We start from the raw sequence: 17472 nt of genomic DNA on the forward strand, positions 1-17472 counted from the left end.
AGGCTCCCTGCTCCGCGGGGAGTCTGCCCCTCCCTCTCCTTTTGTCCCTCCCCCCGCAGCCCCTGCTCATGCTCTCTCTCTCACTCTCCCACTCTCCCTCTCAAATAAATAAATAAAATCTTAAAAAAGAAGAAGAAGAAGCTAAGAGAAGAAAACCCAAGTATCTAGAGATAACAGTTAAGATAATGGTGGATAGCTCCTTCTAGAATGTTTTCCTTAACTGCATTGTATTTGTGTATGTCTGCGTATGTGTACTTTTTTTTTTTCTTAAAACAAAAAGAATCATCATTTTGTAAACAAAGAAATCTAAGATTTGGTAAATTTTCTCAAAATTGTGCATAAAATGAGCTTATAAAAACCCAGGCATTGGACATCTCGTCTTTTGGGCCAATGCTCTCTCCTACCACCTCTTAACAGAAATAAATAATTTGCATCTCGAATAAGTGCCTTATACATAGCAGGTGCTCAATAAATTAATACATTCTGAAATGACTGATGCTAACAGTGCTGTCCCATTTCTTCTTCTCAGCCCAGCTCTGTCCAAGCTAGCTTTTCAGAGATGCTCTTTGTTATCACTAACACCAAAGAGCATAGCTTTCAATAGGCTGCCAAATCCCAAAGTCCATATGGAAACAAGGACAGCATCCTTTAATAATAACTGGTGTGTAACTTCGAATTTCTGCTACTGGAAAGTGCTTCACTTTGGAATGTTTCCTTTTGGCTTTATTTTAAAATGAACCATTATTCTGCTCCTTTACGGATTTGTTCATGAGGGATTCATTTTTGGATTCTTCCCATGTCCTAAGGGGTAACATTAGAAGGACCAGTAAGTATCAAGACATTTGCATAAAGTTTGCCTTAATTTTCAACGGAGTAAGATCAGACTTAACCATGACTAAAAAAATTTCTGATGGGCCTATTCATGTCCGGAGTCACAGTGCATTAATGACATGACAAGGAAAGGATAATCTAGGCTTAGCCAACAATTTCTGCTTCATTACTGTCTGGCTAGGGCCAGGTAGCACGATCCTGTGAGACAGTCCGACTATTTTGGAAGAAAAATCTTGTATCTGGGCAGTATGCTAAGCAGGTTAAGTGGCAGTTCTAGTGAGAAGGGAAGTATAATTCTTTTTTTTTTTTTTTTTTTTTTTAAAGAATTTATTTATTTATTTGACAGAGAGAGACACAGCGAGAGAGGGAACACAAGCAGGGGGAATGGGAGAGGGAGAAGCAGGCTTCCCACGGAGCAGAGAGCCCGATGTGGGGCTCGATCCCAGGACGCTGGGATCATGACCTGAGCCGAAGGCAGACGCTTAACGACTGAGCCACCCAGGCGCCCCGGGAAGTGTAATTCTTAAAGAAGCAAAATGTCAAGGTTATCTCTCAAAAGAACAAGAAAACCTGATTAGCCAGCTAGACAGAGAGGCATGCTTGAAATGGAAAACTGCCATTTGCCTGGTGACTTGAGGGAATGTGTTTAAATGGTTCAGTTTTGGGGGTTGATGCATCCAGCTAGCACCCTGACTCCATCAAACTCCACTGGGATGACCCTGGGTCTAGGGCACATCTGAAGACATGCTCTGAAAGGACGCCCAAGGCTTTTATGAAGTGCTAGCTCATGCAGAAAGCAAACTACGCATTCTGGGGAACTGAGCTATGTAACCAGGTATTAAAGAAATACCTGAATGCTCTGTTTGCTGTTTTTATCATTATGATGGTCCCATCTTCAATATAACAATGCATAACAGGGTCTCCAGGAACATACAAGATCCACCAAAGAATTAATATTTGTGCCAAGGCCTGAAGCTTTCAATATATAATAGGGAATCTCTAAGGCAAAAAATTGTGTTTCAGCAAACAACAAACACCTGGTATTTTTATCTGCCTGGCATCCTTTGAATAATGGCATCCAGTTTTCCTCAGATTGCCCCTCTCCCGTTACATGTGGCCCTACCAAGAATGTCAGTTGAGAACCCCACTACTGCCTCACCAGAGAAGTGGGTGCATTACTCAAGAGACGCTATTACAACTCTCTTTAACTAGGAATGTTGACCTGCAGTGGAATCCCAAGAGGATAAATGTGGTCAGAGCTGAGACATTCCAAAGGTAGTGCTCCAAAGGGGCTACACATGAGTTCCCTGGTTATTTTCCACCTCTTATTTTATTTATTATTCAGCAAATATTTATGAGTGCCTCTTACTATGTACAAAGCACAGTTCTAGATTCTAAGGATACAACAGTACAGAAACAGACAGAAATCTCCAACTTCAGGAGTCTACATTTCAGGGAGAAGAAAACAACAATAAACAAGTCAAACAGAGTATATTAAACAGTGATACATGCTATGGAAAAAATTAAGCAATGCTAGTGGGTAGGGAGCACAAGGGCTGGCAGTTACAATCTTAGAGCAAGACCTCACTGAGGAGGGGAAGGAAGGGAGGGCAGATCAGGGCTAAGGACTGAAGGGCTGAGCCATGGGGCATAGCAAACAGGACTAAAAAGGAGCAGCCAGGAGGGAGGAGGAAAACCAGGAGAATGTGGTACCCTGGAAGCCAAATGAAGAAAAGCATTTCAAGGAAAGGGGGAGTGAGAAACTGTGAAAACCTTCAGAATGATCAGAGAAGGGAAGTCTGAAACTGATTTAGCAACACCAACATGACACTTTTCAGGGGAGGAGTGGGTGTAAAAGCCCAAGTGGAGTAGGTTTGAGAGAGGATTTGGGAACAGCAACACAGACAACTATCTGAGAGATTCTGCTGAGAAGAGCAAGAAGAAATGGCGGGGGGGAGGGGGTATCTAGAAGGAGATGTGAGATCGAGAAAGGTTTGTTTTTTTTTTTAAGATTTTATTTATTTATTTGAGAGAGAGAGAGATTAAGAGAACGAGTGAGAGGCGGGGCAGAGCGAGAAGCAGACTCCTCGCAGAGCAGGGAGCCTGATGTGGGGCTCGATCCCGGGACCCCAGGATCATGACCCGAAGGCAGACACTTAACCGACTGAGCCACCCAGGCGCCTTCAAGAAAGGTTTTTATTGTTTTTGTTTTTCATTTGTAAAGGATCACAGAAATCACAAATTGTGAATTTTGATATCTGTCTCAACAGAGAAAGTCTCAACACAGACTGAAAAGTTGATCATGTAGGAGACAGGGGGAAAAAACTGTTGGGAGCCAAGTCCTTATGGATGCAATCAGGAATCAGCTCTAGTGCCCCAGGGCAGGGAACGCCCTTAGGTAGAAGCACAGGGCTGTTCCTCTAGCACACATGGACGAAAGGTAGAAACACAGACATGGGTGTGGTAGCTTCTGGAAGTTCTCCTGATTGCATTTATTTCCTGAGTGAAATAAGAAGCAAGATCTGAGACAATCTACAAGAGTAGGAGTGAATGGCCTAAGAACATGTAGCAGGATACCAGGCACATAAGGGCCCTTGCGGTTGCTTTCCAATGTCTGATGGTTCAACTCTACATTCAATTATGTGATCGACCCGGAAGACTCCCAATAAATTCCATTCTATTTTTATTAGCCACCGTTGACTTCTGTTGTTTACAACCAATGACCTAATATACCAACTCTTTCTTGAGGCCTGGGTTACCCATGTTCTCACTGAAAGTCTGACTTTTAGGGGCACCCGGGTGGCTCAGTCGGTTCAGCATCCAACTCTTGATTTCAGCTCAGGTCGTGATCTCAGGGTTTTGAGATCAAGCCCTGCGTCAGGCTCCATGCTCAGTGTGGAGTCTACTTGAGATTCTCTTTCTCCTCCCTCTCCCTCTGCCCCTCCCCCTGACTCCACCCACACACTTTCTAAATAAAATCTTTAAAAAAAAAAAAAAGAAAGTCTGACTTTTATAAAATAGAGATCCTATTTTATCAAGTCCTGTACACTCCTCAATGCATAGGAAGACCAGCTTCCAATATACCAATAAGCCCAACAATTTGAGTTCCTCTCCCAGAACCAAGAAATAATGATTTACATTTACAATACCAAATGGGAAACACTAAAGCAGTATGCTAAACTACTTAAAAAATGTCCACTCACGTGAGAAAGCAGAAAAGACAGACACCAAAATTCAAATCCCCTGACAATTTCTTCAAACCCTTTTTTGAGTTAAGCTGCAAGAGTGTCTACCAAGACAGAACGAAGATGAATACGCATAAAGCTTTCCTGAGAGTGTAGATTAATACTTCAATACAGACGTCACTAACTCAGGGAGGGAAATCCACATCAAGAGTGCACTCCGGGGTAAGCTGGAGGCACAGAGAACCGTTTTTACAGCGGATGGCAGCGTTTAATCTGGGAATGGCATCTGAGAGGGCAGGCGAACTGAGGAAGAATGAAGGAAAGTCAGACTCTCCCACAAAGAGAAACATTTTGAAGATCACAAAGATGAGTGGAAATTTCCAGACCACGCAGACTAAGATGAGTCTTCATGATATAACGTGTCATTCCCCTCCAGGAAATTAATAGTTATTAAACTGCAGCACAGACAGCTGCTTCTGAGATGAAATCAGCCTTGCAACACTAAGAAGCAGGAGGGTGAAGGTGAGTAGTTGCTAACCTTCCAAAGAAGTCAGCCCCACATAGCTTCTTTCAAACAGGTGCACTGCGCTCTACAGGGCATTTGACTCATGAAGAGCCCTGAATACTCACAGGGAAGTGTGAAGCCTAGTGTAAGGTATGACCTGAAAGCAGGTATTAATGCGCTCTTTCTCCCAGATGACCCTGCGCTGGCATATCCCTTGCTAGGAAGGGTGAAAGCAATGGTCGGCCCTTTGGCCAAATGCACACAGACTGCCAAGAAAACAAAACTAGAGCAAAAATAAACACATGCACACACAAAAATCCAAGTGGACAAGAGCTGTGTGTGCTACGTCGTCAGCATCAATCCCTAAGGTTTTTGCTCGCCAATAATGGAACTATGAAGAAAGTCCCATCCCCTGAGTAAGAATGACTTGTTTTGGCTTAATCACTTGAACAATTCTCCTATTTTCCCTCACTTTACAAGACACGGCTCCATGATCCTCCTTCCCCCGTCCCCCAATCCCTCAAATAGATTATAAAAGCTGACAGTTATGGAGGGTGTCCTATATGCCAGACACTCTTCTAAGAGCTCTATGTGGATTAATTCATTTAATCCTCACAACAACCCGGAGAGGGCAGGTGCTATTGCTGTCTCTAGGTTTCCCAGAAAGAAGAGTAAAATAGGTGAAGGCTTCTATACCTTACTTCTCTATGCTTTACTAGGGGGTTCGCAGGGGGAGTGAGGCAGAGAAGCCAGCCACCGCCGGGTTCAAGCACTGGCACTTGCTTCATCTCTTGGGACCATCTCATGAGCGGCTAAGGACTGCTGTCTGGAATGCCCAGCTCCTACCCCCCATTAGTCAAAGGTTTCCCCTCAGGCCTTTTAAAATATCCCCTTGCTTCCAGGTTGTGCGTGCATTGATGCCACTTGGTGTCATGCCTCCCTGGGGTGGGAGGGCAGAGGCAGGAGGCACCTGGTCTGGGCACGAGGCGACAAGCTGCCAGGCTGCACTTGCATGAAGCAAGGTGCAGGCTACACCCGGTTCCCGCAGTGCTGGCTGACATACACCCAGGACAAGCCAAGAGAATCTCATGTGCTAACTTAGAAGTTTCTGATAGTATTATTTGAGCTCCGTTTTCACATGAGGAGACTCAGGCATAGAGAAATAACTCACGTGAGGTTATAGAAGGGACAAGAGCAAGACCAGGCGGTCTGGCTCCAGAAATGGTCTCTTAATCACTGTGCTCTCAATGATGAGCTTCGACTACGTAGAAGTCTGCCGGCTGCCTCAACTGCAGCTGCCAGGTGTGAGCCACAGGAGTTGTGAAGAACTGGTTGGGAAACCGGTCGGTATTAAGAAAACAAGTATTACAGATAATGCTCACCATTCAGTGCAAAGAGGACACAATGGGAGTGAATCCATCACTGCTGTGCCGCCAAAGAGAGAATTTAACAAAATCAATCGTAGGCCTAATGCCTAAGAAAGACGGACGGCTCATCAGAGCAGAAATAAATGAAATGGGGACTAAAAGGGCAACAGACAAGATCAAGGAAACGAAGAGCTGGCTTTTTTGAAAAGATAAACAAAACAGATGAAACTTTAGCTAGATTCACCAAGAAGAAAAAGAAAGATGACTCAAATTCGGGAACAAAAGAGACTTAAAAAGAAAGGAAATAAAGGAAAAAGAAAAGAAGAGAGAAAGAAAGAAATCTGGCTCTGCTAAAAGTTAGCAAAGAAGAAACAAAGTCATGTCCATGTTAGTTAATACCCTCGCTTTGATAACACCCCACAATAAATGGGGGCAGCCACTGAGAAAGGAGAAGATAGTGTCTTTCTCTTTGCTCCTCCTGGAATTTGAGAGGGAAACTCCGTGGCTGACTCTGGGGTCAGAAGAGGAAGAGGTACATCAGAGAACAGGAAAGTCATTGAAAACATTAACCCAACAGAAGTGGAACAACTCAGTGCAAACAGGAGACCCAAATCAAAGGCGCTCCAAGACTGCTGAGCATTAACAGCTTGAAGCCAAGAATTTCCCCTTGCAGAATGCATGTTTCTTAGGCTGTGAAGGATTTAGTTCTTTGAATTCAGAAATTATGATTTTTTTTTTTAAGAGCAAAAATCTAAACTGAACTTGTATCTTTCCTTCTCCTAACCCTAAAGGTTGAAAGGTCATAGAACAGAGAAATTCTTGAGTTGAAAAGTAAGTGAAGGTCTGGCAGCTAAGTAAGGATTGAGCTCTAATTTTGTCTACATTTCCATTAATTTAAAGTGCTAAGTTGCCTGTTTGCTTTAAAATATGTGGTTCTCCTCTTTGCAGTATCCCTTTAAATAGATTTTCCTTTCACTGTGCCAAAAATAGCTAGAGAAGGTCCTTTGAGAATCCCATTCTTAGTCTTAAAAAAATACATTCTCCTCCCCAGCCCATACACATAAACAGGCCTGGAAGCACTTCTTCCTAACTTCTTCCAGGGACCTCTAATTTATCAGAAATAATAAATATTTCAGGAGAAAAACATAGCTGGTCAGGGAAGTGATTCTCCCAGCCCATTTCTGCTTGTTCATTAAGTATGTGATCACCCAATATCTAGCCCCTCTTTTGGGATTAGCAGATAGGAGGGCCAGGTGCTGAAAATCCAAATGCCGATCCCATGGCCAGGCAGGTGGGGGGGGGCACAAAAGAGGTAGACCAGACACAAGGGACAACAGGGACAGCTAGGATTTAGTGCACTGAAGAAGGCACGCCCAGGGGGTTAGGGTGTGGCCTCTAGCCAGTTGGAGCCAACTGTGAGCAAAGAGATCTAAATTTTTTCAAGTAAAATCACCCCCGTTAAAAATGTTAGAAATCTGTCCAAATTTTAAAAATGGCAACATGTGGAACAACAATACCAAACGGAATGCATGTATGCACTACTCTGGCTGGACACCCTTGTTTGCAACCTCTAAGTAAGAAACAAAAGATAAAGGAAGACAGACTGCCTGTCCCATGGGAGTTTACGACCTAGTAGGATTAAGAAGATAGACACTTGATCAACTGTCCCATAAGGTGGAATGTGATACCTGCTAAAAGGGAGAAATAAGCAAAGGCTATGGGAGCTGAGGAAAGCGAGAGCGCCCCTTGAGGCAGAAAGGATTCTTGTGGTCAGTGACATCTGAGCTGGGGCTAAAGAATGAGGTAGACTTTGCCAGGCAGAGACTGGGGAGGGACCATTCCAGACAGAGGAAAATGAATTGCACAAGGTAAAAAGAGGGAGTTGGAAAGAGAATGTTTGAGAAATGGTCAAGAGACTCTTCATGCTTCTACTTGACAAATATTCGTTGAGTGTCTACGTGAGCCACACAGCAGGGATGCAGAGGTGATCATGAAGGGACACAAGATGAGGCTGCTACGTGTGAGAGGGTCCAGTCCAGACAAGGTGTTAGAGGCCGTACCCTGAGTTTTATCTTCAGAGCAATGGGAAAGTTTCCTTTGAATTTTTTTAAGCAAGGGAATCACATGTGGAGATCTGCAGTGCTCCAAGTTCCCCGGCTGCAGAGCATGCATTCTGCGGACTGGAAGGGAGCCAGAGCAAGCTGGGAGGAGGCCTTTGCAAGCAGTCTGGGAAAGAGAGAATACCAGCTTGGACTAGGGGGCTGGGGAGATTCAAGAGGTAGAAACGGGTTAAAATCACCAAAACTATCAGTTCTGGGTAGGATTCGGTGAGTTAGAAGCCAAATGGGACTGGAGAATGTGGTCAACATGGCTCCATGGGGGTATCAGGGCACACCACCAGTGGCCCAGCAGCCAAGCAATTCCGTACCAGCAGCAGTGGGTGTCCAGTGGTTACTAGAGAGAAGGAAGGTTTAGGAGCCAGGGTGTGTGGCCGAGGGAAGATTGCCAGAGAAGCTCACAGGAGCTTTCCATTTTAGAAAGTGATCATCTCAAAAGCACTATTTTCTTTTAAATGTGCTTTGTAAAATTCCACAGCTATTTTGCTTGGACTAGTCTTGAGGGCAAGCAAATAACTAGCTCTTCTCATGTTCAACAGTTCGTCACTAAATTAAATCTTAGCCTTCAGACTTGGGATGGAGGAAGAAGGAATATTAGAATATCTATAAGATATATGTTAATGCCAAGTATCCATGCCCACTTCCTTTTATTTTGACCCTCTTTTAAGAACTTCGAAGAATGCTAGTTAACCATCACGGTCCATCCTCCTTGATGCCAAGACCTAGCAATGACTTTCTTTATAACCACAGGCATTTGTAAATGAACCCAATTCACTCTCCTTCTGATCATTAAGGAAATATGAATACATCCTTCTTGATTGGCAGGAATGCCTGGAAGTACTCATACTCCAGTCACAGAAAGGTGAAAACAGCCAAGCCACTAGATGCTTAACTCTTGATAACTTGTGACAATGGAGTCTACATATTTTGACAAGGTCTTACTTGTATGCCAAGCATTTGCCCCAAATCATTTTATGATTTCTGCAATATACAGAATTTTGTCATTTTTGCAAAGCCACAACAAGTAACAGATCATCCAAATAGACAGGAGACGACTGGGTAATGAAAAGAACAATAGGAATCAGCAAGTGGCAATGAGACTAAAGTTGATTTTGCCCTCCTCATTTCTCTCTCACCTTCCACCCCTCAAATCTTAGTTTAGTGTATGTGTGCCCATACTCAGATGTATTCCTCTTCCCTCCCAAATTGCCTTATCTGTCCCATATGTCTTAATCGAGTTAGCACACCACATGAAGATCATTCAATAGATTTAATGCTCTCCATTGAATCTTATTTTATCAAGACTATTTGCAGTAAGCATTAGACACTGCCTACTCAGAGCTTTTATACTGATATCCAGGCCTCCCACCAATGGCCCAGGGAAGTCCTGTTTGGTGTAAAAAATCATGGTAGCCCCATTCCCCTTGTTGGAGATTGCATCAAACCAGTAAGATGTGATGGGAAGTCTGGAGAACTTCTGGGGAAAATATCATCATAGCTCTTAAAAAGAGAAGCAAAGAAAAAATAATGCTTTTTCTGCCTCTGGACAACCACAAATGCGCAAGGATGCAACACAACATCTTATGACACTGACCTAGACATAGACAGCACAGTGATGCTGGCTGGGAGCAACACCATAGAAATAACCTGAGTTATTTCATGAGCCAAGAAATTAACCAACCCTTAGGGCTGATTCTGTGTAATGAGAAACAGATTCCTTTATTGTTTAAGCCATTTCGAATTGGATTTTCTGTTTCTTACAGCCCAGAGCATCCTAAAGGATATAATACCTCTTTGTAGAAGCAAGAAAAGGGCTCTACCACTTTCACAACATCCTAGCAACAAAGGAATAGTTGCTTCAAAAAAAGAAGAGGCTAAGATTGATTTTTCAATAAGTGTTTTGGGAAAACCAGCTGTGAAAAGGTATTTTTAATAGCCACTCCTGATGTATGGAGAGTCCTTTGAAATCCTCCCAATGCAGCATAAACACTGTAATAAAAAGATGATGAGTCACTATGAATGGTATGTGTGAGGATATGCAACATACTTGGAGTCATCATAATATGTAAACATTAGGAAACTACCATGAAATTTGTCTTTATTATTCATCTACTCTTATTTCTTTCTACAATTATAATATTGGGAATTTTTTGTCTTCTCCACTCCTTTTACCTGATGAAAACGCAGAATCACATGATTAGAAGGGAACTCAGAAAACTGAGGCTGAGAGAGGTTGACTAATTTCCACAAGATCCCGGAGCTAGCTGGGGACCATTTTATTATTAAAAATGCTTTATGCAAAATAAAAAAAAAATGTTTTATGCATGATTTTAAAACAAAACCATTTGCTGAACACTCAATTTAATGCAATGTCAAACTGTAAGGATATGGGAAATCAAAACTGGATTTTTTTTTTTAGTAATTTGATTATGAAATCTCCTTTTTGAATTCACTGCTTTGAGCTTCTTTGTCCTACTTCTATTACCTTCCTAAATGCCAATCCTTTCCACTCAAAATCATTTCTCTCTCCTAGAAAATCCCTGCATATGGCCCATTCTCTTGGCCAGTGGTTCTCAAAAGACTTTGCATCATAATTACCTGGGAAATAAACCAGACATGCAGATTCCCAAGGAGAGTCCAATTTAGTAGAGCAGGGGTGGGGTCCCTCAATATCAATTGTAAACAAACACCCCAGGTGAGTCTAGCTGTGCTTTGAGGCACATGACTCCAGATTGTATACTAGATTCCAGGATCCAAATAGAAAACATCTAATTCTCATAGTAGATTTAAGCTGGAACAACAAAAATATGTGCATAGTTGCCTATAATTTTTATGTTCCCTTGGAGGTCTGAAACAAACCCAAGAGCTCTGTGATTTGGATGCACCCTGGTAATCATTTGCTTGGAGGCTTTGAGATTTTAGCCTTTTCCCCTAAGACCTTTTTCCCTCTGAATGCATTTCTACTTGGGATTAAATATAAAATGTCTTAACTCTCTCTCCACAGCTAAAAGAAATCAATTTTAGAAAGTTTCAAAAGAGCACTTTAAAAATTGCACAATACAAAGTATCTTCTCTTTGAACCAAACAATAGAGAGATGCACAGGGCATACAGCATAGGTAATGAGAGCAGTGAACACGGGTTTTCTAGCAGATCTAGCCCTGAAATCAAAACTTAGGAAGGAAGTTGACCATTAAGTAAGTGGACCAGAGGAACAATAGCTCAGGCATATCAGAGAGTAAGTCTGAAACTGAGAAAACTGGAATCAGACAAACCCCTTATCCCAAGTTAACTATCCCTTCCTGGTCAATTTTAAAATAGGACAGTGTTGTAAATGAGAATATAGCATTTAAATGGAATCTTAGAACTCCTCTGGGTGCCAAAGCATTTTTTCAGAACTAAATAAATACTCCTTACTGGAATGAGCAATGCTCATTTATACCCATCTCCTCCAAGACACTTTTAATTCCGATCTTCTGAGACCAAGAACACAGCCTACTGAGAATTTAAGTCTGTGTGTCATAACATCGGCTCTGACCAACTCACACTATGGTCTCTATGTAGATTCCTTAAGGATTAAATGAACAAAGAAATGCCACATAACCTCATAGAATCAAAGAAAATTACTGTGATTGTGAATCAAAGACAAGACACAATGCTCCATAAATGCTATACCATAAGTATACTATCAGTAACTCCAGCAACAAAGTTGATTTAAATTTGTTAGAAGGCAAAAAGTCAAGGTCAAAGCTGTCACTTGCATATTCCAGTTGTACTCCTTGTTAGGTTAGGGACAAAGATGAACTGAATTTAATAGGGTTTGGAACACAGAGGTGGACAAGAGGGAGAAAGTGAACCATCCCCCAAGAGAGAAACAGGCTCAAGTGTTTAAGATCTACCTTAACAGTTTTCGATGTTTTTTAAAATCTTTTTCTTCCCCCTTTTAAGATTCCTAACAATCTCAGGGCACTTTACAAATGGGCAGATGCAGTAGTGAGTCCGCTGGATCACTGTTTACTCTTGGTCACGCTCAGTCCTGTTAAGCTCTCATCACAATTCCACAACTTGGAAAGCCCACTGCTCTCAGCTAGTTCCGAAGCCTTCTCCTCCAGCTGCTCCCAGGAGGCTCAAAGCCTAGTGGCCAAAACAGAGCAGCCATCGAGCATCTCCACACACACTTGGCCAGAGTATGTACCCAGAACTTCCTCTGTTTCAGTAAAGGCCCTTCAAGTGTGCAAAGTTTTGTAGCTAAGATCTAAACCAGCTTTTCTATTGAACAAATGCCGGACTGGGTTGTGTGGAATAGGCACCAAACTGTCATCTCAGAGCATCTGGAGTCACTTTTTAAACCCAGTTCTCATTATTTTAAACACACTTCATCAGGATTCTTTGACATTTTTTGGGCATTCCCCTTGTAAGCTTGCACGTTCTCTGCTATGCTTAATTGTTTCTGAACATGCAGTCCCGATACCGCATGGCAAGAAAGACATTTGACCAATAACAGAGCAATCCTTGACTCTGCCTAATTGCTTCTGACCAACATGCTAAACACTCTTGCTTCTTCATAATTAAGATCTGCGGAAATCTTTATGGTAACACATATACTCTCTCTCCACAAGGCAGTATCAACATGCTTGGTAGAAATATGAAAACAAACCATCATAACCTTCCTCAGCTGACTATCAACTTATCCCAAAGAAATGATTTAATGGCATGAGCAAAGTGTGGGTAAGGACCAAATGCATAACACATCAATCAGTTCCATAGAGTGTACGGCTTAACGGTTTAAGTTAGCTGTTACATTCTGTCCTTTTTTTATACTCCAGTCTCCAATCAAGAACATTCATCCAAGTCAATGGAAGATTAGAAGGTACACATATGTAGTCACTGACACAGCAAGGGAAGTCAGGAAGGCCATTCCCAAAACGGTCCAGCAATAGTAAATAAACAAAAATTCAAAACCATTCCAAGAGTAAATATTCTTTGCAGGACAATCAGGCCCCATGCTGAATGCCTTGCTTATCTCAGAGGGCAAGTAGGCATTTGTCAAAGATAGTTTCTTTATTCCCTAGGCTTTAATACAGGTAACTTTTAAAAGCACTGACATTGTAGATAAATAAAGGGGCTCCTACTATCCAAATCTCACTGATGAAGAAATTAAGGTCCATGGCTTGTCCAGGGCTCACTGAGTGGCTTGTTAAGAACACAGTCAACTATAGAACCCAGGCCTCTTTACTACAAATCCCAGGTCTGTAAACCCACAACATATTCCTATTTGTCTCTGTTCATCAAAAGAACACACAACTCCTGAAAACTGGGCTTAGTGACCTGGTTATCAAGGAGGACATATTCCTGTTTGCCCTTGGTCATCACAAGAGCAAAAGCCCCCTGACCTCTCTGCCTGGTGGCCTGGTATCTTGGGCGCTTCCCCAGCCTCCTCTGTAAGGACCATGTGGCATTTACTGCTGTTTCCACTGCAGTTAACATTTCACACATTTCTTTCCTAAGCCTCCAGCATTTCTGATGCAATAGTGGGAGAGGGAAACCTGAGCAGAACCGAGACCAGCTTTAGTGCTAAGACATGAACTTTCCAGGAGTGAGAAGAGGGTAGCATTCAGTCTTAAACCTACTTTGCCAAGTGGTTCATGAGCAGCTGTAACATCTGTCTATTTTTCTCTGGGAGCCGATGAACAAGGCTGTGGATTTCAGAGACCCGAGACTCCTGGTTTTCCAACTCTGCAAAGGAAGGAAGAAGGTAATATTTGATCAGTGTCACAGCCAAATCAGATTACAAAACAAAATCAAAGGAAACCAAAGGTTGGGCACTAACAGACGGAGGATTTCTCAAAGGTTTAAGAGCCTGTTCTATGGACTCATGGCTAGATCTAGCAGTGTTTTTAATGGTACTTTCTGGAACAGTTCATTAAAAAAAATGACTGTCAAAAAATTCAAGCCAAAATGATGACGGGAAGAAATGGAGCCAGTCAACTGCACACTCAGAGCAGACAGAAACTTGGGAGCAGCCGGCTTCCTAGAACGACGGCTTCATTTCAAGGAAGGAAGGAACTTTATGGGCACTTGTCAAATGACAAACAAATTGTACATGAACAACATTACAAGGGTCTCGAATATCAAAACAACGTCTCAAGACAGCATCCAACAAATCAAAGGCAATGTCCAGTCATTCTCAAGTCATGTGTGACACCCAACCAGCCTGGTGGAAGAAAGAAATTGCTGATAAAATATGTAAATCTTTCTGCCCACCTGCCACCTTAATCAAACCCTGCCATGGCTTGGTTGAATTTGGGTAAGTGGCTTCACTTCCCTGCGAGATAGACTGGGAGTGCTCACCACACCTATTTTTAGGACTGATGTGAGGTTTAATTAGAGAATGGTTGCTATGGGTTTGGAATTTCTCTGAGAAAGAAATCACATAAACACGATCTTCACTCCCAGCTTTCTCTCAAGTCTTTCTCCTCCCTCTTTTAAGGAGACAACTCTGAGAAGATAAGGCCACCAGAACATTAGGTACTACTAAATTGGGCCAGTAGTAGCTACCAGGACAAACAAACTTTGAAGGCTTAAAGGAAGCAGGGAGAGGCACAGAGACTATTGACATAATAGCACTGTGGAGATTCATGCCAGATTTAAATCTGGTAGAGAATCTTACTGCCCCTTACAGGAGGCCTGCCCCACGTAGACAGATTCCAGCATACTTAGGGTAGCTTGCACCTAATCCCTATGTATTTTAATACCAGTAATATGACGCAAGGGACCTGGATGATATAGCTGAAGAATGATCATAAGCTGTAAATGGAAGCCATGATGGAAAGAGGACTGGGAAGTTATATAAATGGTGTCATATTCAAGGAAACACTTCCAATGCTCAATTTAGGTAATGTGCAAAGTCTGATTCATTCTGCAAAATGCTACTCAAGGGCTGGGAAAAAACCCAAGGAGTTAGAACTCCAATAATCAAAATTAGAAAGCCAAACTTGCTTTTCTTTCCTCCCCCCACCCCAAAAACACATTTCTTAAGTTTCTCTCCTCTACTGTAAATTCAATATGGTAGCAGGGCCTTTGACAATCCCAGTTTGGTTTCATTTCTATTTTGTGTCCATCTCGTGAGCATGTGTGTAGGTATTTACATGCAAAATACAAAGGGTAGAAAGTATTTATTTTGGGATACTGACTGTTCTTTGAAATAGAAAAATGTATTCCTTTCCCCCCTTAAAACTCTGGCAAAAAAAAAAGCCACCTACTTGCTGCTTTGATGAAACTTCTTTGAAACTGGTACATCATGAGTGGTCCTGGAAGCATTCTGGGATAAAAGGATATACACCAGTCAGCTTAATAAAAACAAACAGACTCTAAATAACAGCGTAGATGCTGCCCAACTATATACAGACTAAGATCAAGGGACACAATAGCAACTCAACTTAGTCCAACTGAGTTTCCCGTTTGAAAGGGTCCTGAGATTTCCCGTGACATTTTCATGCTCTTTCTTCTTTAAGGGAATGGATACAACTACGTTTCCTAGTTACAACTAGGAAAGTGCTAATGTGAAAGTCTAGCACAAACCAAGAGATTTCCTTTTCAGTCAGTGACTCACCCATTGACAAGAGCATTTTAAGATGTGTCTGAGAAAAAGGCAACTAACTAAACATTTGTAATTACCTGTGCTTAAACTCTTGTCTTCCCAGCAGCTTGTTATCAGAATCAGTTCATCTGGAAACACTATGGGAGACTTCTGTGTTTTTGTGGCAAATTCACTAGCGAGTGTTGCTCCAGTTCTAGCCCAATGTTAGGGCTAGAACCCCTAACATTAAGCACGATATAATCAAATTTTATCTAGTTTTTTAAAAATATGTTTCATACTTAATGTTTGTTAGCTAATCAATATCAACATGCACAAATTAAGTGCTAAATACAAACCCCTATGGTATGGTTTTGTGTAAACTACAGTGATAGTATATGTGCTATGAATGTTTAATCAGTATGTTTAATGAGTGTGTTTAACTATAAACTTCAGCTTTTTTCTGACAGTCCAAATAATAACCTTCGCAACAGACTATAAATTATTCTTGGCTCAGGTTTTATTTTATTCTCATCAGAACCCCTAATTTAACTCTTGATCATCACTTGCATTACATCTTACTCTTCAAGATCTTTCTATCAATTCCCCAATAGCCAATAAAACCTGCATCACCAATTACTTTTCTGGGGCTTTCTTCCTCCTTTGTTTTTGAGCCAAGTGAATCTTCACAAAACCTGAACAAATGCTTATGCAATTCATGAGTACAGCTTTCCTCTTGGTTTGAGACTGGACCCTCACCTACCCTTCAAGTTCAGGATAAGTTTCAGTCACTTCATGAAACTGATATGGAGGCAGCTAGAATCACCCATCCCCTAATAACCAAGGGAGGGGCAGAAAATAGAAGTCCTATCATGTACATTGTTACAAGAGAAAGAGTCTCTTCTCCAATAAAATAACGTTCTCCTATATAAGCAGAAGGAGTCAAAAAGGACATCCAATAAATTCTCATATTTAAAGGACCAATATCAGCAATATAGTCTATGTGTGCAATGCACAAAATCATCAAAATACATAGGATATGTATGTAATCATGCATTTTCAACAGAATGAGATATGTGGTTCCTTGTTTTCTTACTAGAGTATTTGGGGATTTAAGGAAATACCGTATTTTAGGTTCTGTAAGGCTAATTATCATAGTAACTTCTCATAAAGAACAAAGCTTCTTGAATCACTCATGGCATCCCTGCAAATGGCAGCCCATCAAGGATGGATGATTTACAACTGGTTTGACCAGCTGAGCTAATTGCACCCACACATAAGCTGTTTCCATATCCAAACACCCACCCAACAGCTCTTTGGAGGCTGGAAATAAAACTGCTTTCTTCCTGATTGCATGATAACAAGCTGGCACCCTGCCCTGCAAATGGAAAGTCCCTACCTTAGGTAGGTCTTCAAAGCACTAGTGATCGTCTTTATCTCCCATTCAGCACAGATATCGGTCTCTGTTTCAGAAGCTGTTTTGGGGTCTAAAAAGAAGAAAAGGCAATGTGTAAACAGGAGCAGAAAATATAGCTAAAAAACAAGCACAGTACATAAAAGCATCAGCCTCTCTATTAACCAAAGAAATCCAAATTAAAACAAAAACAACACCTATTTTTTTGCTGGTTCAGTTAAGAATACGGTTAAAAATCAAAATATTTATTGCTGGCAAAAATGCAGTGAAACTGATCCTCTCATAAACTACTGGAGGCAGAAGAGATAAAATGCAACAGTTTTGAAAAGCAATTTGGCAATATGTATCAAGAGACATAAAAATGTTTATACCCTTTGAAGCAGTAATCCCACTTCTCACAATCTAGTCTCAGAAAATAAAATAAAGCAAGACCAAAGTTACATACCCCAGGAACGTTTAATACAGGCTAATTCTTTGTA

General features: G+C 41.6%; 1 protein-coding gene across 10 annotated transcripts in view; it reads right to left on the reverse strand.

Moving 5' to 3' along the window:
- Positions 1-17472, reverse strand: part of ARHGAP26 (Rho GTPase activating protein 26) — a 431053-nt gene that overhangs the window by 146862 nt on the left and 266719 nt on the right. For all 10 annotated transcript variants that reach the window (XR_013445819.1, XR_013445818.1, XR_013445821.1 and 7 more), the window contains 3 exons: positions 16979-17066; positions 15266-15324; positions 13634-13739 (listed from right to left, as the gene is read on the reverse strand). Coding sequence is in view for 6 of the 10 variants with exons in the window: in XM_078067363.1 (XP_077923489.1) it covers positions 13634-13739; positions 15266-15324; positions 16979-17066 (253 nt within the window). In the remaining 4 variants the exon portion in view is untranslated. The remainder of the gene's footprint in view (positions 1-13633; positions 13740-15265; positions 15325-16978; positions 17067-17472) is intronic.

Source organism: Halichoerus grypus, chromosome 2 (assembly GCF_964656455.1).
Source record: "Halichoerus grypus chromosome 2, mHalGry1.hap1.1, whole genome shotgun sequence".
Lineage (NCBI taxonomy): Eukaryota > Metazoa > Chordata > Mammalia > Carnivora > Phocidae > Halichoerus > Halichoerus grypus.